This window comes from Argiope bruennichi, chromosome X2 (genome assembly GCF_947563725.1).
Source record: "Argiope bruennichi chromosome X2, qqArgBrue1.1, whole genome shotgun sequence".
NCBI classification, from domain to species: domain Eukaryota; kingdom Metazoa; phylum Arthropoda; class Arachnida; order Araneae; family Araneidae; genus Argiope; species Argiope bruennichi.
The window spans coordinates 81,362,906-81,386,746 of record NC_079163.1 but is presented as its reverse complement, the minus strand read 5'-3'; the positions used below and the strand labels follow the sequence as shown (position 1 = coordinate 81,386,746).

The window sequence follows — 23,841 nt, the reverse complement described above, 5'->3', positions numbered from 1 at the left end:
GGAGATTCTAAAAACATTCCAATCAAATGGTATGGAGAAATGGCATCTTTTAAGACTGGCGCACCATTTCAGCCAGCAGAAAGACAAGTTAGTTAGAGAATCCACCAACTGATAGCATATATCACATAACCTATTTACTTACCAACAAATCTTAGGTTGGAGTGGATATTTCATTGCATCTGGAAGATGAATCTTTCATTTGAAATTAGTATTAAATCATCATTACTGATCAAGTATGTAGCTCTAGTGTGAATGTAAAGAAAATATGTTCCTGCTCTGACGAAATGCTCCAGGACAATATAAGGCAACTAATCTTTCCTTCATAAATTTAAAAAAAACTGTGATTGTGTTTTACAAAAACTTCAAATTCTCTTAGTAATTCAGTCTAAGAATAAATCTGATAATGTTTTTACCCGTTAGACATCGTAGAAGCATTTATCCCTCTGAATATGAATAAAGACATACAGATGGCGCTACAGATGACTAATTTACATATCATTGGAAGGTACAGCATAAAATTAGTATATAAGACAGTGTTCCACCGTCACAATTTACTAGACGAGTTCTCTACCGTAGAGATAGATTTTAGTTCTTTTGTTGCTGTAAAACGGTTGCACTTGTGCGATGAAGTATTTTAATCAGAACAACAAAATGGTTCTTAGAAGAAGGGTGAGCTGTATTTATCAAGCCCTTCCCCCGCAAAAATTCATAAGGCATGATGCTTCTAATTCGGAGGATTATTTTTATGGTGGTGTATTGGCAGATGCTGCTGTTTGGCAGTAAGTATTTACCTTCTTTATTACAAACGATCAAATGCATAGCGAGATATCTTTAACTAAATCAATCAATATCTAGTTAATTTAATTTAGACTTTTGAGCAACTTTACAAATCTTGTTGGTAGTAAGCTTGTAAAAGAACATCGATGCTTTTGTCTCTCATTAAATAACTCCGTCTCGTACAAATAATTGCGTTGGAGCTGTAAAGTGTCTTTGAAGAAAACATCTTAACGAAATGTTTGCCTGCAAGTGCAAGTTTTTCTCTTGCCGCATCTCGAATAGTAATGACTTAAGGGGTATATGTGAAACTTCAATCATGAGGCAGCTTGAGTAGAAGACTTTAATTAAGCACCGAATTATTTTGACATCGAATTAATATGCTGAATCGCAATTTTCGACCTTCGGTGAGTTGACCGCATTTCTAAACAAAAAATATTCTTAACAAATTTCATTGTTATTTATCCTTCCTTTAAAGAGCCTTAGCTTTATTAAAGAATTAGAATGGGAGAATAGAAGCTTTATTCTTGTAGTATGGGCAAAAATGAATTACCGGAGATCTATATTTGAATGAAACTCTCCTTGAAAGCAGAACCTGTACGGGCATAAGCAAATTTTGATTTCCTTCTGGGCTCCTTTGAAGTATTTAGCGATATTTTCGCTATACCGTGGAAGGATCTATTAATCATCTTGAAATCGCTGAGACGTCTGTAAAGGTGGAATGCATGTACTTCTGAAACAATCCTAACATACTTTAATCCATTGCTATATCAAAAATGCTTGTTTTTAAATCGTCTAAGCAAGGTATTGGGAGAAATACTTTATCAAAAAAATAGGCTGAAGCATGCGTTCCATCAATGTTCTCTGAACTCGGAAAATTGGTTTTATGTGCATGATTATGCATTACTTAAAAACCCAATCCTTGCTTTGAGTCGCGTATGTAATATATTGAAGTCTATGGAACTTGTGGAGCAATTTCTTGCATCTCTCTAGACGTGATGAATCGATTTTGAGTTGATCTTTCAACTGACATTTCGATATTTTAGTATTCAGCTCTTAAAATAGTAGAAATTAGTCATCTTCAGATTAAATAATTTTCATAATGTAACTTTTAAGCTGTTTCGTCATTTGTCGGTGTGCTCATCATCGTCCTTAAAGTAAAATTGGAGCAAACTAGATTTGTAAAAATCTAAATGAATCAATATTAGTGGACATTTACTATACTGATTTTATGTAACTTGAATACTGTCCTCGAAGTAAATCTTATTATTCAAATTAACATCCTAGCATGACAACTTCACCCTTTTCTGACATGCTACTCTGCTCCTTAACTTTCGAAAAGGGGCAACTAATGTCTTTTTAAATCGATATGAAGTCGATCTATTAATTGCACCCGTTTCTTAGTGACATTGCGGTGCTAAATGCTCAAGTAGAGCAAAAGCTGGAATCTTGACCAATATATGTTACGTGGTGCCATCTGTCGAATAAGGAAAGAACTCCAGTGTCAACTGTTACAATGCACAAAATGGTCTGAACCGAAAAAGTGAACGAGAATTTAATTTGAATTTTTGCAACCTTTATTCAAATACTGATTGCATATTAATGCATCCAGGCTTGGATTATCAGATAGTAAAATTAAATATAGGCTTCCCAAATTTTACGCAACACGGGCTGAATTTTTATAGAGGTTCTATGGAAACGTAAGTGTTTCCATGCGATTTAAAAGGGCCATGTACTTGAGCAATTAAAATCGAATATCGTTTAATTTCCAAATATTAGGTTATTTTTGTATAGTATTTAAAGTTTCCTATAAAGCATTATTTACTGTATGTTTTTTAAACTTTTTACCCCTTGAATACCGAAAGTAACTACCTTGAATGGAACCGTCAATTTATCTTTATCTGTTATTTAAAAACGGCTTGTAGAGGAATTGTCTTGTTTTGAAGGGAAAAGACGCCGGAAATTGAAGTACTCAAAGGCTCTTACAGAGCTTAATTGGAACCCTGAATAGATCGTTTTGCCGTCTTTTTTCATAAAATCTTTAGGTGAGGACTTAATTTTAAGTTAGTGGCTATGGGTGTAAAACTTTAGACTACAATGAAGAGATGTAAGTAATAATTAAAGCTATTGTAACAAGCATCGCTCGCCCTAAACATCTTATCCACTGAACCCAGAAAAATAGTTTCTAATCAAGAAAATGATGTGCACAAGCGGTCTCAAAATCCTAGTATCGAAAAGATGGTCGATTCAACACTAAATAAAATCGAAACGTCTCATTTCTTGAATTTTATTTAAACCAATTTATATCGGAATTCAAGTAAATTTCGAATTTTACTTGTATTCGAAAGGTGAATTAAATCTTAATGATTTTCATTTCATCTTGGGCAAACGACTTGAGCTGTAAAATTCAAACGGTAGATGGCAGCACAACAAAACTTGCATGTGTTTCACAAGCAAATTGAGTCGTGTTTAACTCTGGACTTGAAATAAAATTGCATACCGTGGTTTTGTTAATCTTGTAATTAAATTTTAATCCTTAGTTAAACATAGTTTCTCTGCAACCAGGGTTGAAAAAGAATCTTCATTCGCACTCGACAAGTATAAATATAAAACAATTTTATAATCTTGGTGTATCTGTTTAAATAGACTAAAGAAAGTAGAAAAAAATCAATGTTAAATTCTAAAAATCCGATTAATGTAGATCACCGCTTAGTATTTGGATGAAAGATCAATAATTGCTTCCAACTGCTGATGGTTGGCACTCGTACAACTTTAGTTTCCCTTAAGTAAACCAAATGTCGTGAATTTCTTGTAAATAAAGCAGAAACAAAAATATTCAAACTTCACTTCAGTAACATCTTGCAGATAAAATCTCATGGTCGCTCACTTAGTTATGATTATTTGGAAATAGCTTGGATCTTATTGTTGAAAGTTAACACCTTTTCGAAGGTAAATGTTTTATTTTTGCATTCCAAAGAATTTCCAAACTATAAGTTGCCGGTTTTAAATGAAAGTGGGCAGTACAAATTATTTTTTAAATGACCAATTTCTTAAATATCTTCAAGGCAGGATGTTGGGCCATAAATTCGGTTTTTGTATCGTACATCATGTCAACTTTTTACGTTTTCATCTAAAATGTCGAAACCAGATAGTCTGTGACTAGAGGCTAGATTTGGGGCCAAAGGATCCCTGTTCGAACCGGATGCCATCGGGTCTGGTGCTGAATTCACAGAAGCCAAACGTCTTTCCGTTGGTCTGGTGCTAAAGTTTAGAGGGTAATAGCTCCGGTGTAGTCCTCGCTATTTGACTACAGTTCAAAACTAGAGGGCACTTTTAAACTCCTGTGTTGGTTCAAAACGGAACGTTGAAATGGTTTAACTATCGGTTTTCTAATTAGTCGGTAAATGAATTAATGGAGAAATGGTTGATCACTGTTCTAATCGTTACACGATCATGCTGTTGATAGAAGTTTCATATTTTCATCCTTTAGAATTTACCATTAAACATTTTCGACTTTTGAACTCGGCAGACTAGCAAGTTTCTTCTTGTCGAGATTAGAAATGCTTGTATCCGTTGGAACCCGAATTGAATCGAAGCTTTCTACCTGAAGAGTAATATGAAATGAGGTTACAGCTATAGTTTATATTCCGAAGTAAAACACATGGGGAAGTGCAACTTGCTCGTTAGCTTGTCTTTTTGTAGAACTTGGTTTTCCTTAGCCAGACCTGATATAGTCGCGTCTAGTTAAGTCCTTCCCGGCTTGAATCCCCGTATTAGATCGAACACAACTCGCGCAGGCTTGCTTGGATCTTTCGCTGCCAGAATCTCTTCCTTGAATCAATTTTTTAAATATTCAGCAACATCCTTAACTATAAACAGACCAAGGAATCCGATGCAATTTGAAAAGTCTTAATTCTTCTGTTAAAACGAAGAATACTAATAGATACGAATTAAACATTAATCCGTTGAGTTTGAATTAAATTTTAAATCGTACCGGTAGTATAATCTGGTGTCTCGATTCCCGAGAGTTTAATGGCCCTTTCTACAACCACGCACAAAGAAATATATCGATGACTTCAAACTGAAAGGAAAGAAAGGTACAGTCGAAAGTAAGTCAAGGTCTTCGAATCGACTAATAAACGTATTTCTGTACCTTGATTTGCCGACGGAACGCCTATACCTGCGTAGCAAAATTCATTCTCCGTCTTATTTACATCCTGATTGACGATACTTGTTTAGTAAACCAAGTAATTAAACTTGGTTCGCAAATTTGCCGCATTAACTCGTTTCAGTCGGTAGAAATTTTAAGCTTTATTGACGGGACTAGTTCAATTCTTGTATATAAAAAAAATCCTTGCGAACTGATGGAAATATTAATACCAGTTTTAATACAATTGCCTCACGGTCTCTTTCATACCATCTTTAAGAAATTCGTATTTAGTTGGTGAAATTTCAACAACATACACATGGAATAAAAATCGGTTAATTGTTGGTGCAAGATTAATGTGGCGAAAATAAGGAATGTGACAATACCTTATGTTAACTTGATAAGGTTTTGCAATTCTCTTGAACAATCGGTTCCGTGGCCCAAATCGATCCTAAATTACGATTCTTTAATTTTAATATCGTTAATTTCACAATTAATTACAAATGCGAATTTCTCTTTGTATCCCTTAAATCTTTGCTCTAATTCTAACCCTCCAGCTGCTTATCCCGAAATTTTTAAGGATTGGCAATCGGTCCATTTTCTATTGCATCCCGTTTTTTCGCAGTTTAGTGTTATTTTTTACGATTAGATTTTTATATCGCATCTTTCTGTAACATGTACTATCGGTTCACTTTGTTTGAAAAGTAATCGAACTTATTTGCAAACATCGCATCTGAATAGCGATTTTTAAAATCGCTAATCTTCTCGGGGGAGAGGTAGGAAGTGCGAAAGAAATAATTTCAGGGAAGTAATCGGAATCGAACTCGTTTTGTTACCACATGCCATAATACAATGTGGTTCAAAAGAGTAGCGATGGTGAATGACGGATTTAAGATGCAGCAACCAGCCTAGGGGGCGAGGGTAGAAAATGTATTTTATTCTCAAACTACAATGTGTATGTTCTTGAATTGTTTCTTGCTTTGCTTACTATAAAATTCTATTTAATTTTCCAAACAAATTTTGTGTATGCTTTACTCTAGCATTTCCTATGAATATTTACGCGAGTCGTGGGTTTTTAGAAACTAGATTAATTGATAGTGAAAAGATTAGAAGTGAATTTTCACTCGCAAAGTCGAAATTTCCTGTAGTGTTTCCTGCTTGTTTTCCTTAGCCTGGCATCTGCATTTGGAGTTTAATTAAAACGGAAGATTATTAGCGGATAATCCAAATTTCTTGCGAAATTTACATTTAAGCTGCATTGTTCCACTTACAATTATACAGTGAATTGGGTTTAAATTAGTTTAAACTACAATCTTAATATCTAATTTATTAAATACTCGGTTATCTTGAAAATGCATCGGACGGCTTTCAATTTGAATTGGAATTAAATCGGATCTTGAGTTTTGCTTTGCCATTTTAAGCTGATCATGCAGTCCTGAACACGATTTTGATCAAGAGCAGCAGTCTTGATTTTAAATGGCACGAGTCGCCGTGGTCTAATGGCAAGTTGCCTATTAACCTTCCGGCCGCGAAAGCCGATTCTACTAAAATGCCCAAGACGCACTTGAACGACAAATGCAACATCATAAACCAAACTTTTTATTTGGGGCGTGGCAGTTTGGAGAAGAGGTGCCAACTAAGGCATCATCAACGGACTTTTAACTGAAAGATAAATCAAGGGTTATGAAATCTTGATAATGTGAACTCTATTCTCAAGAGCACCTAGTGTCGGTAAACTACAAGTAAGGCATCCGGCTTCACTCTTCTAAATCGAACGTACTCGGCCACTATTTATTATTGAAACCAAAGTTACTATTCCGAATTGCATAAACATTTCAAACTGAAGTTTTACATAAGCTCGTCATTAATTATCGTTGTTAAAGGGATAAAGAACAAGATGGCTATGAATTTTCGAATACTAAACTTTAATCTTTTGCATGTGTAAAAGATCCTTGGTGGCCTAGCAAATCTCGCTGCCGGCGAGTTCAGAGCATCGCTATGTACTAAAATTTGAGTGTTAAATCCATCGAAGCTAAATATCCTTTCGCTGATGTAGCGCAGAAATTTTAAGGGAAGGTTGCTGGTTCGGGTGTAATATTTCATACGATGACGGTTCTAAATCGAGATCCTCCCAAAATTAATCGCATTCTACAGTGGCATAAATATTAAATTTGCATGTTCCACTAGATCACTGAGACTTTCTGAGCAGTAAATTTCGATAAATTAATAACCTTTTGACCTCGAGGCTGTTTTCGCTAGGACGAACCAGTAATTGGATGTTTTGTAGCCCTTTTAGTGAATTTACCTCTAACTTAAAATGATTAAATACACAATTTAGCGTATGAAACTTGTATATTCACACTTCATTAACCTTTAAACCTCTAGCGATATTTCAAATGTATATTTTAAAAAATAGTAGCTATCGCCGGTCGTCGAATTTCTGCACCTTTCGAGCTCGAGTCGCCTTTCGAGGACAAAGGATTAATGTTACTGACCGGAGACGTCATTTGCAGTCTTGCTATACATTGTCAGGAACGTCTTCTGATAACCAAGCATACAATGAATTATACTATGTATTATACGACTTGTAGGTAAACGATATTACCAGTTCATTAAATGGTATAATGCAAGTCCCGATTATCTTTTTCGCTTCGAAGGACTACATTGATCATTATCGTAATTTTCTAACGGCCCATGTGAAGCTTTTAGTAGAGGGAAAACTTCTTGTCTATTCTGACTGTCAAAGTATCGCTGCTGGAGTATCGGAAGATATGCTCTTAAGGTGGACGTACACTTGAAACTTCGGCAATCGTTCAAAATATCGAAATTCGTTCGTTCAAAATACATTTATAGAAATTTTTAATAGCTATTTAAATATTAAAATTACAGAAAATGTCGCTTTTTGTATTCATCGAGGAAATTGATAAGTTATAAAAACTTGAGACAGACAACATAAAGACTAATATTGGGCATAATTTCCAACTAGAATTGCGTGTCTGTACATATCAAAATTTAATGGATCACGTTTCAAAAATATGCTAATTGGCTCATGAAATATTAATTAGTGTAATAGTTTTTCTCACTGAAATGAGTTTAAACATATTAATGACCTACTGCTGAAACTGGAGTTTTAAAGTTAAAATTAAGAAATCTAGTGTGTACGAACACCTTAAAATGTCATTCCGATTCGGACAATATGAATGAAGAATTTATGGTTAAGAGCGACTTTGAAATTTGCTTACTCGGGACTGTGTTGAAAGCAACTTTTTTACGGAACTTTCCAGATGTCGAGTTATTCCATTCAAGAGTGAAACATCAAAATTAGCGAAGAGCCAAGTTCTATCTTTGACGATCATGCTCATAATTATTCCAGATTTTTTGGAAAATATCGCAGACCACAAATGTAGTTTTAAACAAACTGATCACAAACTTTCGTGGGCTTGTATTCACTTAAAACGGTTTAAAACTAGTTATCCATTAATTCTAAACCATAGTATTCGATAGCACTAAGTCGTGAACAAATATTTTTCGAACCACCTAGAATTGTTTTCGAGTTCGAGGATGAAGAAAGTTGTGAAAATCCGAACCTGTTTCACGCAAGCGAGATCATTCAACCTTCTATAAATCTTGGCTCGTAGCTTGAGCAACACGATCCGATAGCTATTTCCTCGAATTGTCGCTGGAACTGTCCAAACACTATACGTGCCAATAATATTTAGAACAACCTTGAAAGCATTCACCCAAGGACGTCTTTCCTTTCAACAAATAGCAGTCTCCGCTTCAAACTTGAGATTCCATCCTTTCCTATATGTATCTTTTGTTTTTCTCGTAACTCGCCTCTGTTAGCCCCGAGATTAAAATGACTTCGATTGTTCTTGCATCTTGAACTGATGTTTTATTCACGAATTTTTCAAAGATCCTGTCAAATCTTCCAGATAGTATACAATACACAAACGAAACTGAGGAATTTTCCGACATGCTAATCGGAGAGTGTAAACAATGATTAGAATAGTGTCGATAATGAATTTGGTTTCATCGAGATAATTTAACACTTTTGAATGATGGAATGGAGAAATGAATTCATAATAACAGCATGAATAGAAATTGTCTGTTTATCTTTTGTCGCCTAAATGTATCGAATCGACAACATTTGTATAATCTTCTAACGGAATTTCTTGCTTGTATTCGAACCTTTCCATTTTGCCTAATTTGAATTCCTATCGCATTTGAAAGCTATTTTCAAGTATTTCATAAAATCAATTGTTTAAAGAAACGGTCTGTGCAGTCATGCAGAAATTATCGTGAACACGTAATTTGTTCAGTGCGAATTGCATGAAAAATTCATTTGTTAAAGTGTTGAAAGGAAAAGCATGCGATATGCTTGAGTAGGAAATTTTAGTTTTATCTCTGAAGTGGGAAACGCACAGTTCGATAAGTGTTTTCAGTTTTCGATCCCGTCGGTAAGGTATATGAAAGCAGTGGCTTAGGGATGCGAGGGTCCAGGTTTATAGTTGAATGAAACTAGAGCTGTGTAACCGAGCCTGGTGTGATTTAATCTATAGCGTCGGATTATTCCTCTAGCGCTACACTAATTTTGACGAGTGTCGTTCTAGCAATCTAGACAAAATCGAGGCCCCTATTAAAATAACCTAAATTCGGTTTACTGAATTTTCGGTAGTTATTGTAATAGGTGTTATCGATATACATTCACTTTGTAGATGAAAATTACTCTTGATAGTAATTGTCGGTAGAAAATCTTACACGAATTTTTGTGATGTTCTTAAAACAATTGGGTTGTTAGAAAAGGGATCATTATTAGCAAAGTTTTTCCAACACTAATGGTGGACGATTTAAATGAATTTAACAATTTTTCGAATGACTGGGTCGTGTTTCCTCTTCTAGATATCTTAAGAAATAGATTAAAATTACGCTTGGATAACCGAGGCTTTGTTAAATTACCAATGATTTGCATTGCTTTAATTTCCCGGAGCACACTTCCTGTATTTTAGCTGTTCTGCATAAAATCAGCGGTTTAAACAGTAGAACTTGAAAGTTTTGCATTTTACGAACCAACGTCTAAAATTTCATATATGTGGGAAAAATTAGTCTTGTGAAGTAATTAGATTTGTATACAACTGATAACCTTAATACGTAGAAAAAAATTAACCAAATGGATTTATAATCGGCTCGTTTTCCATAACCTGTGGGTAAGGTCAAGCTCTATTTCATCGAAATCTAAATGCCATTGATGCTTTTGAATCTTTTAGAATTTTTGCTTATTGGCGAACTTCGAAATGCGTTTTTGAATATCTTGATAATATGCGTATTTAGAGATGACCAGATATCGGCTAGTTTTAATATACTGGAATTAAGATTAAATCTGATTAACTTTCAGTTTAAATAGTAACGAGTATTCAGAGTAAAGCCTTTATAATTTTAAACTTGGAACAAAAATAGTGTCAAATGAACGAACAAAATAAAACTTTTTGTCCTGTCGATGGCTATGTTTTGAAAGTTATGAATGCGAATGGAGTTTCCCCAATCGGAATATCCTTGCATTAAGAGCCGTTACTGCTTTGTACTATGGCAGCAGGCAAATTCCGGTATAATCAACTAGAAAAACTTGTGCACATGTTGGCTATATAAAGTAGGGATTCAAATAGTTTAATGAAATTTTCTTAAAATAAATCGGCTTATTTCAGTCGAAAATTGTATAACCGCAATCAATCTAAGCCTACTTTTTAACTTGTAGGTAAACAAATTTAAACGTGGTTAAAACTCGATTTTGCCTTGCAAGTGAACTGTCACTTTACCTCATCTACGAGACTAAGTGCAGTTCAAATCTTGTGCATTTGGCTTGTATGGTTACGAGGATGAGACGCAAATTTCGGTTGACTATCGGAACTTTTCACTCATTCGCATATTCTTTGAATGGAACACGTCAATTGATTTCGGGATTCTTCGTCGTGCTGCATTATGGTCTATTGGTTCATCTAATTTGTCTGAAAATAGATTCCATTTAAAATTTCATTTGTTTTGAACTGTGACCGTAAAACATAGCACGATTAATTTTTCTATTGCTGGCACCTTAGATCGTACCAACTCCTATACGCGGATGCATGCTTATGCTCTCGAATGGGAACGATGCATCTGCAAATGTCAAGTTTGAACAATTTCATAGAAATCGAAAAATGAACGCAAAATTTGTATTCAACAGTAGATTTTAATGTAAAATTAGTTCTGCACGAGCAATTTCAATACTATCGATTATTTATCTCGCGAGTATTAATGTCTAACTTTATGTAATAGTTGCCTTTTACGTGAAAATACGGCCCAGACCTGATAATTTTATTTACGCTTCTCGCAAACTTGTGGGTAAATGTAGAGTTCATATAAGGCTAAGAACACGATGACTTTTACCATACACGTGATAGATGGAACGTACACCCCCTGGACTGAAACGTGACCCAATTTTGAAGTGGCTTGTGGAGAAATTCAGCAGCAGCGTTCGTGAATACCTCGAGTGAGTAAAGATCATGTCTGAGCATTCTAGTTGAAACTTTCATCTGAAAACAATCTAACACGACAAGTTATGTCTAACTTTTTTAAATGTGCAAACGTCATACACTGTCACTTCTATGGCGGACACGTCTAGTACACTATACTTAATACTTCCCTATAAACTATCTTTCAAGCAAATTCGATAAATCTTTTAATAAGATTACAATCGCTTGAATGAAACCTCCAATTCTGGTACGGAAGATTGGGCGTCTTGGGATGTTAGACTTAATTCTAGTGGATATTCGTAATTTTTACTCAAACGAGGTGTGTATTTTTTGCCAACGGATTCTAAAACCTTCTGCGCATGCGTTAGGATAAGTTTAATTCGACAAAATAGGGAGAGAGGAAAGATGTTCACATTTACAGAGTAAGTTCCAGAAAAACGCATTCTTCCGCATCTCGCCCCTTAATGTGCTAGCATCGTCGAAAAGCCGTCGTCTCGGGATACTGAAACGAAGGGTACACGTCAAGTCGATCTCTAGTAAAATTCTTGCTTGCGCGCATCAATATTTAGAAATCGACCCAAAATTACGAGTATCTGACCAGTGAATAAGCGTCATTTGAACAGAATTAAAATTTGAGGTCCGTCCTGAAAATAACTGAAATTTCAAAACAAGACTAATTCTTCAACATTAATTTTCCGTTGTATCGCTGTGCACTCGCTGGAAAATGCAAGTATTGAATGCTGTTCCACTTATCAAGACAATTAAGGTATAAGTTTCAGATTATAGTATTTTGAAACTATTACTGCTTAAAGCTCGTATTTAAATATTGCATTGAAGCAGCTACATACGGTTCCTTGTTATGAAATGTTGGGTTTTGTACCTTATTTGTTTTAAGAACTTGAACAGAAAGCGTCAAGACTACAGAAATGTTTAAGGTTTCAATAAAGGACCTTGGAATACTAGGCTGAATCGAAATGACACAATTCTGCTGATTCATTTGAAGTATTTTTGCTTTTAATTAAAACTTGATAAATCTTTAATGAGCAAGATAAGCGTTTGATATGTATTGTGATAAAACTTGAATTTATAGGCCGTCTAAGCCGAATTTCGTAACAGTCTGAGTAAATGCGATTTCTGCAACTGTGTATTTTTACCTCTTTAAAATAAACTTCTTATCGCCTTCAAAGAAGTCTTATTTCGTACACATTGAGGACTGCGAACACAGTTTACTTATAAATATTTTACCTTTTGTAAGGTATTCCAAAAACGATATTACCCAGCTTTTAATAACTTTCAAATCTTCGAATATTCTTTGCTTCGGACCTTTATAGACTGCGAAGCACCTCTTATTTTTATCTTGTTGTAAAGACTATCGCATAACGTAGTTAATTTATTATAGGGCCTCTAAAAGGGGTAGGTCAAGAGAAACATTCGATTTAATCTCGTAAGACCTTCGGTACCCAATTAAGTCACTAACTTCATCTTCTGTAAAATTTAATTTTACTAACACCCAGGCCCGAAACTCAAACTGAGGAAAGACTTTGCAAATTTTTTGAGATACACTTTGGGATCCGGCTAGTGAAATCGGCTAATCGGATGTAATGATATCAAAAGTAATATCGTGCTATATGCACATAATGGGATTTGACTTATGTGTGCAAAACAAACTTTTGTGTTTCGTAACATTTTTAAAATACAAGGTATGGCAACTTTATTGGCAAAACCTGAAACCATTAGAGTATTTAACTAGAATAGTAATTTTTTAAATCATTAAAAGATACTTCAAAATCTAAATTATTTAGACAATGTATACTTGAGCCTTACGAGAGATTAAAGTTTGAATAGGTCCCTCTAACATAACGAATTTAGACTGTTTCAGTTTCCTTAACTTTAAGACATTTATCTTAAATTCTATTTACTTGATTTTAACCTAGTTTCGCGTTGACTTTGAGGGACAACGTGACCCAAACTCCTAACTGAGGCATTGTATCTTTCATTACCGACGGCTCAATATCAGACAACGGATCTATAAATTTCGCTGCTAGTATTCTGTTAATTGTCTAGCTCCCAATAATCTCGTTAAAATGCATATTAAACTGAACTTTTATACATGCACATACCATTCACCTAAACTAAAAATGAATATATACCTAAAACTTCATTGTTTCCTGTCATGCGCTTACTGAAAGAGCTCGCGTTGTCTTCAACGATTTCCTCTACTGGCTTCCTACTTTAGCGTTAAGTAATGGTTTTAACGTGCAGAATGCGTTATCCTTAAATGCATATTCACTAGTTTCCGGTATGAATCGTGGTGTCTGTATCGAATATTTAAAGTGGACCCTACTAAATATTTAAATTCCGTTAACCTCAGACAACTACTCGCAATTTATATTGGAATTTCCTAGTTCACATCTTCGATCGTCTTGGCTGTGGTTTACCACTACTCCTACCATGTATAATGAACAGAACTACTGCGGTTCATTGAAACTGAATAGAAGCTGTTCGCATATCTTTCTAAACAAAATTCAATGCTCTTGGTAAAAGTTTACTTTTGCAGATTGTTCAGGCTCTAAAAAGTTGGCAATATATTAAAATTTAATTGCATTTTTTGCACTTTGGCAAACGGTTCTCTATTCATTATTGCTGAATAATCTTAATCCTATATTCAAGGCTATAAAAGCATTGAAGAGTAATTTGAAATAAAACTCGAGTTTTCACGAGTTTCCTTTAATGACAATCGACTAAACTTGCCTTGTATAAAACCAAGCAAATGTTTTCAAGTATTGCCAAATAAAATTTATTCAAGTTAGAAATGGCAAATTTTAAAGTCGAACTTAATAAATTCAATTTGAATTAAAATAGACCAGTCTGGATAACTCTTCAGCATATTTTTATTCTAATGTGGGTTAATTAGAGCTCCATGCGAAATTTATCTGCAACACTATTGGTTATATTAATCATGGATCATTCATGTCAAATTATTGCCAATTTCTAAAATTTTATATTGACTTATTGTGAATTCTGAAATGTGAGGCTTTAAGTTAAAAAAAAGTGTGGTCATATAATTTGAGTTGTTTACTACTTTCAAGTCCGTCTGCTCATTTATTTCGGAATGTATTTTATTAAAATCTACATTCTAAGTTTCTATCGGATCTCGAATTTTCTTAATTTGATCTTTGTACAAGTAAACTTTTGACCTTCAGTTTGAAGATGAAAAGGAAACTGTACAACTTCATTTCGTAATGTTTCAAAGATGATTTGAAATTGTCCTCGGAAAGAATCGCCTCCTTTCGCAATAATCGTGCTCTAATAGTCTAATTCCCGGGTTTGATTTTAAAAATTGGCTAATGGTTTGTTTGGCCGATAAATGTTAGGTCTACATTGACCTTGTAGAAAAATCGGTTGTCATGGGACAAAGTTAATTCTGGCTCTAAATTTCAAACTCGACTCCGATGATGTATTTTCCAGATTGAATTTTCTAATGTAAATTCTTGAATGGCGACAATTTAAACTTTGTTGCGGTGTTTTATATATACGTGTAAGGGGGAAGAGGTGCTGGTGATGTATTGCTTTTCATCGTATCCAAATTTTAGTATTTCAAAACTTCCCAGTTCGAAAGCGGTTATATGGATAAACCAATAGATGTGAATCGAATGGGGTAGAAAAACTGTCTCTGTATGGTGAATAACAGTTAAGAAATATTACGCCTCAAGTAACTATAAATGTTTTTCAATTAACTAGTTAAATGAAGTAAACGGTTTAAATGCAACTTGAAAGAGATTCTAAAGGCATATTAGAATACATAGCTTTAGGCTTGCTTTGGAACGCTCGCAATTTGCGCGGCCCATTCTAAAAGTGTAACAAATTTAATTGCCTTAAGGATTATCATCTAATAGCGATTCTCCATTCTAGACCAAAAATATTTACTTTAAAAGTTTGGAAACAAACTCATCGAATCTTGTTGGTAATCTGGCACAAATGTTACGAGTAAATTTCTCAACAGTTAATCTTTGCTTTATCGAAACTGCGACATTGTCTTTCATTGATAATCGATTTGACGCCGATTACAGAATTGTGCCGACGTTCACGCAAATCGAGTTAAGAACTAAGGTCACGCAACTCGGGAAGCCAAATATTGTGGTTCTAAATTAAACGCTTATGTTTCAACACTAATCCTTGAGCAAGTAAAATTAAGAGGAAACTCGGATTAAGAATTATCGGAAGTATAATCCTTCAAATTGCTTCAGTGCAAACTGCAAACGCAGAACTGCTTCGCTTTCACTGTGGTATGTGAATGCCTTTAGGCACCAACGATGCTAACACCTGCTACACCTCGGCGTTTAACCTACTTTCCAAATGGAAAAGAACCGGTTTGAATAAAATGCTTTTAACAGTGATCTTTGATTTCGACTGAATAGGAAACTTTTTAACCGCAGAAACTGAAAGCGACGAAACGAATGCTTCGCAGTTTTCGAATGGAAAGTGACAAAAGAATGAATTACGTCATCGGTTATGCACTTCAAATGAGATGCCTCAGAATTCCGAGGAAAAACTGCGAAATTTTTAGTTAAAGAAATTGAGATAGTCTTGCAGGGGAAAAATCAAAGGAATTTTCAAACGGCGATATTTGCAATTTTGCATTTCTCTTATTCGTCTATTATGCAAAAGTGGAGAGGGGACTAGTTTATTTCCTTGAAGTAAAATGAGTAACGTTGTCATTTTCATGCTACTAAAAACTACTGAACGATTAGTTTCATTTTATGTTAATCTAGCAATATTCTTTCGTTTACGTAAATATCGATCATTACGAGTTTAAAATTGGAAAATTACGTCACAGGAAATCTGTTGGATTTCGATTCTTGCATGCATTATCAACATTATTCTAATCGTTAAATATATTCTTTGAAGAAAAACGGTGTTGCGGAATCATTCATAATGGGTTATGCAGACATTGAAGATCAAAATTATTGGAGCAATTGTAAAGAAACGGAAAGAATATATATTTAACGCATTACGCGTCATGTCAGTCACCGATGATTGATGTTACTTTCCGTTTGAACTGCATCAGTTGCGACTTGTTTTGTACTTTAATTTCATACCTGATCAGTTGCCAGTGATGAATCTTGCGTTTTTCAGATTACATGGGTCACTATTGACGATAAATTTTTCATTTAGGTTGCCTTGATCATTGTTGGCTGCCAATATTACATTTAAAAACAAATTCTCAATTTTAATCTGGATCCCATAATGCGCTCATATGCAGTCTTGTACCAACTTTACATAAAAGCCTAATTGTTATATCAAACAAATGTATATGAAAAATGTGCTCCCAAAAAGACGCTTGGATGTTTAACGTGTTAACTGACGAGGAAGGTAGACAAAACATTACAAGGAAAGTAAACATGTTAGCCGACTAATAAATCTTCTGGAACGTAAACGCAGCACCAGAGTAAAGCTAGATGGGAGTAGATATGTTCAAATTTAATGGCAGTGTTTGGCATAAATGCAGATTTTACGCAAACTTGGTGCTAATACTAAGTCGGCAGAAGTTTTGAGGTATGGACTTTGGCTTTTTTGTCTAGCATTCCCCCAAACTCGCTCGATCATTGGGAAATATTAACAAACTTATTCGATCGGGGAACAATTTTTACGCGATTACTCGTTCTGATTAGGTCAGATGGTATTTCCATAACTCTTGATCTAGAGGAAACTAGCTATTCCATCAAATATTCTCGCAACCTTATATAACTCGTGGAACTCCCTAAATCTTCAGGAAGAGTCCTCTTCGTATATTTTACTGAAATTGTTCTAAAAGTAATTTGTGAATTCGCGAATCTGCTTCAGTGATTAATTTTTCAGTTGCCATTTTGAATAACGAAATTGCTTCGCTATAAATTTGATTCTACTCGAACGAACACTACCATAAAATAAATCGGCAACAAACTTTTCTAGATTCCAAATCTTGACGCAAATGTTAAACCCATAAGCTCGTTCTTTCCGAATTACCCAGTATAATTTTGATTTGCGAACTAGCTTATATAAACTAAACATAATGGAAACTTGCCGAATACTTCCACATTTGACGCACTCTTTGTTCAGAGAACGGTTGCTCTTTTTTCAGATTGCATCAAATTTGTATGTCATTAGCAATATGTTTATCAAGAATTCAATGAGTTAGCGAGGCTTTATCATTCTGTTAAACTGATCTTAATTATATTTATTTTATCTTAAAATTTCGTATGGAGATTGCATCCACGTGAGTATTTCGCTTCGATTATCCTGAATAACCAAATATCACTAGGATGAGAATTGCCTTCTGATAAAAACGATAGCCACACTTCAGAGAAAGTGTATCTGGATGATGACATACAATACTGACACATAACATGCAATATACCGACTGAGTTTTGCTATCCTGAGTTCTTGGTAGGACCATCCTAAAGATAGATTACGAATTAAATGCAAATAGTGCGTTAAAACTAGCCCAAATTTTCCATTAAAAACTTGGATTTCAATATGTCTAATCGCAAATTTTTTCCGTTGAATTTATGCGCTTCAAATTGGACGAACGAGTCTGCTCTAAACTTAAGCCTTTTGCTCAGTTTATATAAACTACACCGCATAGCTTTCTGGTATCTTGCCATCTAATACAGACTCATAAAATCGGGGTTTTCTATAATCCAAAAATAGGCAAAACTAGCTTATTTTGCTATTTAACTCCAGTTGTTTATAATATAGAATATCTTGCGTCTATAACTAAACGGTGCCATTTGAAGTACTACAAAGATTGCCCTGTATCATTGCTTTGTTCTAAATAACTTGTGCAACTTTATATGGATACTTAGTATGATTAAAATGTTCAAATTTCATTTTGACCTATCGGGTTTTGCTTTTTATTTCTTGGCTTGTTTTGTGCTAGATCGAAGATTAACCACCTGTTAATCTTTCATAGCTCCGAGAAAGTAAAATGTTAAATTTCAGATGGCCTTGCATTTTGCCATCAACTGGGAATGGTAGTGCAATTTAGGCACTAGTTGTCGAATGTACTTCAATAGAGATCTTGTATATTTTTAACAAGTACAACTGCAACATTTGTAGCTTACGGGAGTTGCATATCCATTTTAATAGCTATTGAAGCGTTAAATAGAGCAGCCGTGTTTGTCAAATAAAAAAATTACTTTGCCGAACAAGGAAAAGGAAAGTAGTTGTATTTATTTGAAAGAATCTTTTGACTTATAAAACAAAAGTGTTAATGTTTAATAGATGTTTTAAAATCGAATCGGACATTATCTGTTAAAAGTAAAGAAAGCATAATTTGAAGTTTTAAATGGGTTTTTATCAAGTTTAATGGCTTTAAATTCCAAAATTTCCAATTCTTCAACTACTACGGTACTCTAAATCTAAGGCGATCGAATTTTATTCAAAAGGGACTGCTCTTCTGCCTGGTATTTATGAATATAACGAAATCTCGTTATCCAAGTATCTTGTCTATTCGGGAGAATCGTCTTTATGTTATCGTTCTAATACTATTGGAGGACTCGTGGCATGGGATACCAGTAGTACAGTTCTTTTCCTTTTAACTATCATCCAAATATGGGTAGAGGCAAGCTAATATTAGAATTTCTATCGTCATGCCGGTTAATACTTTAGATAACTTTTGGAGAGACGGAAAATATACCACCCGCGTTATAAAAATTAGATAAATTTTTGGCGTTTTAGTTGCGGTAGAACTAAGCTTGAAAGAATATTTTAAATAGGCGAGATCTAGCGCATAGGCCTCCATTAAAGGACACGGAAGCTTTCCACGAGGGTCGTAACGGGTCCAGAAATAGTCGAGAATTCAATATTATGGAAGAGGATTCGTTGAAATATTTCTTCTTAAGGGGTAGGGTTTCAGAAAAGGTTGGATAACCTCGGATCTATTTATGAGTAAATTCCAAGACGCTAAGCGATATTCAAATCTGTTTCTCAGCGCAGGAGCTCGTATGTTCCGTTGGTCATTATGAATCGGAAACTAAACCAAAAATGAGATGGTAAGAATTTAGTTTATAAATTCGTGTCTTATCTGACTATTGCTTATCACTAAACTCTACTACTCGACAATCTTGCGATAATTTCGCCTATATTGTCTCTTGTTAAGGATTGCTTTGTTTTTGTTTTAAATGCTAGTACGTAGGCTTCATTACTTTATTTTAAAACAATTCCATCTTAAAATTGGTATCTTGCATTTTCAACTGTAACTCCTTTTTCATTTTAAGGGGAATGATTTCCGGGAAGTGGCCAATTGATAGAGAAGGGTCTGAACATCTCCTTAAGTATAGAAAATGATTACACGATTTGGAAAGGATTTAATTCAGAGGTTTAAATTTTCTTTTCCTCCATAGGAACGAAATTTCCTTGAACAAATTGGAATGACTTTAGTGAGGATAACGTCTTAGGATGGAGAAACCGTCTTTAAATTCCGTCACAATCTATAATTGGGCACTTCGGTAATTCAATCATCATTGCGTTGGTGGATCTGAAGAGTGTTTTTCAACTTAATCAGTACTGGATCCGTAGTTATAATTTGGTTGTATATAAAAACTTGGTTAAACTGTTGTAAACATGTAGTAAAAAATGCGTACAAAAAAAGAGAAGTTTTGAATTCATTCGCATAGAGGCAAGGTATGAGCAAGTGTAAACGCTAGAACCAAAAAATTTTAAGTATGAAAAAAGTTAAATTAATAAGTTTGAAAACTGAATGGCAGACTAGTTTCTGTAGCGAGAATAAATTCAACTGGTAGGACAGAATTCCCTCCCCTGTCATTGGTCTTGAATGCATCTAGATCATTGCCCTTCAAAATTTCGACGTTCGAGATTGCAGAGGCGTAGTGATTCGAGAGCCTCGGGCAATTTTTGCTTCTTAAATTATAAAGCCGTAATTGACGGATGAGAATAAGAACGGGTGGAAAAAGACTAAGTCCGAATGCTGACCCTCCCTCCGCCAGTGTAAAGATGCCCCCTTAATTGGAGCACAGCACGCTGGATCCGTGTGCGGAACTTTGCGGAAGTGCAACCGATTAGTCTCGTGATGCAAATGAAATGTCGGTTCGGCTTAAGAGCTTTTACTTTCTTAGATTTATTGAAGATTTAGAAACGGAAAGTCGCCAGGTGAAGGCATCTAGTGAAAACTAGGTTCGAGAGAGCGAAACTACTGGCACGTGACCCGTTTTATGACGTCAAACAAGTAGCACCCACTTGCGATGGTCGCAGCTTTTTTCACCGCAATTCGGGTTCTACCACCTGTGAGCAAAGCGGCCGATCAACCGTTTTACCGTTATTGACTTCACGAGAAAGGAGTTTCTTCGTCTTCGAATGTGACAGTTCTTGGATTATTGTTGTATGCTGCGTCTTATTTCATTGTTTAAGTTCAAGATTCTTGTGGTGGTGTCTTTGTCTACTTAAAATCTAACGGTAAGAATTCAATTTCTATTAATTGAAAGTGAGAAATTTACTTTCGCTGGGGACGTTTACGTGCGACCTACTTTCGTCTGACGCGCAGTGTCCAGTGTTTGTGTTTTAATGCTAGATTATCTAATGTTTCATTTAATGATTGTTTTAGTTTATTGCCTTAATTCTTAAGTTTATCGCATTGGTATAAAAATATAGAAAGAAACCCATATCAAAACGTGGAATTTTAAGGAAAAGTTGCTGGACAATTTTCTAGTAAAATTGATCTTTTAATACATTCATCAGTTTCTTTTCATTTGAATGATTTGCTATAAATTTGTTTCCCAAAGCATTTAAAAATGCCAATTAAATCGGCCAGGTAATCTCTAATAACCTTGTTGTATGAATCGAAACTCTTTAACGATTCTATAATTAGATTCGACATAATCAATTTTCAGATGATCACGGCTTCATGATTTTTACTTGTGCACGTCGCCTTAAATTCATTTACCAACTTTTAAATTTTTAATAAGAAAGTTTACTTCTAGTTTGTGCGAACAGAAGTTTAATGAAGTTAACATTAACTGGGTAACAAAATTAGAAAATTACTAGACATGTTTTACAGAAAATGACTTATTTTAAAGTTGTATTAAAGCCATCTTGCAAAAAAATTTTAATTTCAATTTTTATCTCTTGTATATTTACTTTTATTCTTAATATCCTCAAGTTCTTTTCTGAAGGCAAATTTTGAAAACAAATTTTTGTATATTTTGTCAACTGGTTTACAGATTTTAAGCAATTTAATTTCGTATTCCTTGCCTTTTATTGTAATCGCTAATCATTATACTCGTTGTGCAATTCGAAGTGCATTTTAGTCGCGTAACCGGTAGATATTTCGAAAGCTATTTTTAATTTTCGAAATCGGCTATTCATCGAGGAAGATATTAGCTGAATTGATATTTATGAATTTCTTTCGTTATTTTGAAATCGTCCTCGGCTTCATTATGCTGGATGTCTAGACATCGCTGCCGGTGTAAGACCTAGAATACTTTGTAGTTTTAAATGTAAAATGACGTAACTGTTTCCCAGTCCCCGACTTCTTAACACAAGTTGACCAACTCTTATAAAGTTAAGGGTTACTGGAAACGTGTTGTGGCTTAAATATAACACATAGCCAACCTAAGTCCTAGTCATCGGTTTCTATTCTCGTTAAATAATGCAAAATCGTCAACATATCATACTTGTATTCGAGCACTACAATCGATTTAGCTAGAATGAATTTAATTAAATAAAAGGATACAACAACAGTTTCTCAAACTCCATAAATATTAATCGCATTTTATTGCTTTAGTTTTTAAATTTCAGATTAAGTTGGTTATTCTTTTATATAGAATGATTAAAATACTAAGTATTGTGTGTTAATAAAACATTGATATAACGTGCTCGAAAGTTGCTCATTAACTTAACATTAATGAAGCCTATAGAATCGATCCGACTTGAAAGGACAACTCGCAATTGAGCAAACAAAACGTAAGATACAAATAGTGCTGCATATCGGCAAACTTCTAGTCTACAGTCGTTTGCAATTCACTGCACTGTGTAGGGTAAAATATCATCAAGATGTACTTGAAACTCGAAACGTATTAATTTTAAAAAATGGCCTTGTTTCAATGAAAATCTTATCACTTTGTAGCTACTAGAATAATATTCTCCAGTATCTAGTTATCGCCATTCCATTAAAATATATGCGGATATGGTCAAACTTGGATTTGGGCATCACGTCAGAATGATGCTAAATCGTGAAGAATGGGGTGGATAATTTTTCACTTCCAAAGATAATGATTTGGTAGGAATTGGTGAGGGCTTGGATCAAACGTAGTTTCCCTCCCTCTGGTTGTAAAAATGGAAAGTGATAATTTTGTCTTTGCAGCTCGCCCTCTTTGTAAACTGGTATGAGATGTCTCATAAATAAGAATCCCATTTTAAATGTTCAATAAAATTTCTATGGTTTTAAGACTCGAAGCAATTCCTTGTAATCTGACAAATCCCGACGTATATCGGGTTAAGTACAAACCGAACAGTCGAAAAAGGTGGTGGTTATCGTTTAAAAATGCCTGAAGATATTAAAATGATGTGCGATTTTTAATTTATTGCCTGGCTTTAATTTATCGATATATTCAGAGACGGGAAAAATTCTAAACTCTTATGGGATATACTATTTTTCTCAAACTAATTAACGTAAACACGTTAGTTGACGTGGTCAAAGGCAATGAATATTCTCCAGTATGCACAAGTGCTGTAATCTAAGGAAAAGTTATTTTACGAAACAAATCCCCTTAGATATGATAAATATTAATTTAAGCATCTGTAGGATACATTTATTCTAAATAAGTAACCATATTTAGTATAACTTTAATGAAATGCTACAATAGCGTCATCTTAAAATCCTTCCGATAAAATAACCTTGTGTCAATACTGAGCTTGTATTAGTACGCTAATGGCTTTTAAAGCAACATTAGCCTTTTAAATTTAGTCGGGGAAAATGTAGAAGCGGTTGCCTTCGATTTGTCCCAAGGACATCAACGAATACCTAAAGACTTGTACACAGAAACTAGTCGTACGGTGAAGCCACACCCTTCTACCATCGGAATAATTAGTTTTCTCTAATGCCGTTGCATATTTTATTGTATCAATATCGGTTATTCAGTTTCAATATTTCCAAACATTCTTGTCTTTGCCCGTTTCTTACCGAATGTTTAATCTAATAAACAAATAACGCGTCGACTTGCAAGCTACTTCCTTTTTCAAACACAATTGTTAACGTCTTCACGTAAATTTTTATCAAACTGCAGTTGGGAAATTTTCTTGCAATTGTCACCTGGAACAATCCTTCCATTATCCTGTCAATTAAACGACCAATGCATTTCCGAAAACCATCGCTAATGGGTTTTCTCGAATGTTTTTCGCAACTTGGGAATTCCTAAA

At 34.5% G+C, this 23,841-nt stretch overlaps 1 protein-coding gene across 2 annotated transcripts in view; it reads left to right on the top strand.

Moving 5' to 3' along the window:
- The first annotated feature begins 559 nt into the window (after positions 1-559).
- The window catches only part of LOC129960643 (uncharacterized), a 51,324-nt gene continuing 28,042 nt past the window's right edge, over positions 560-23,841 (top strand). The window contains exon 1 of one of the 2 annotated variants that reach the window (XM_056074191.1): positions 560-779. In XM_056074191.1, the coding sequence (XP_055930166.1) occupies positions 625-779 (155 nt within the window). In that variant the 5' untranslated portion in view covers positions 560-624. Of the gene's footprint in view, positions 780-20,688; positions 20,881-23,841 lie in introns of those variants that run through there. The other variant, XM_056074192.1, reaches the window with a different exon arrangement.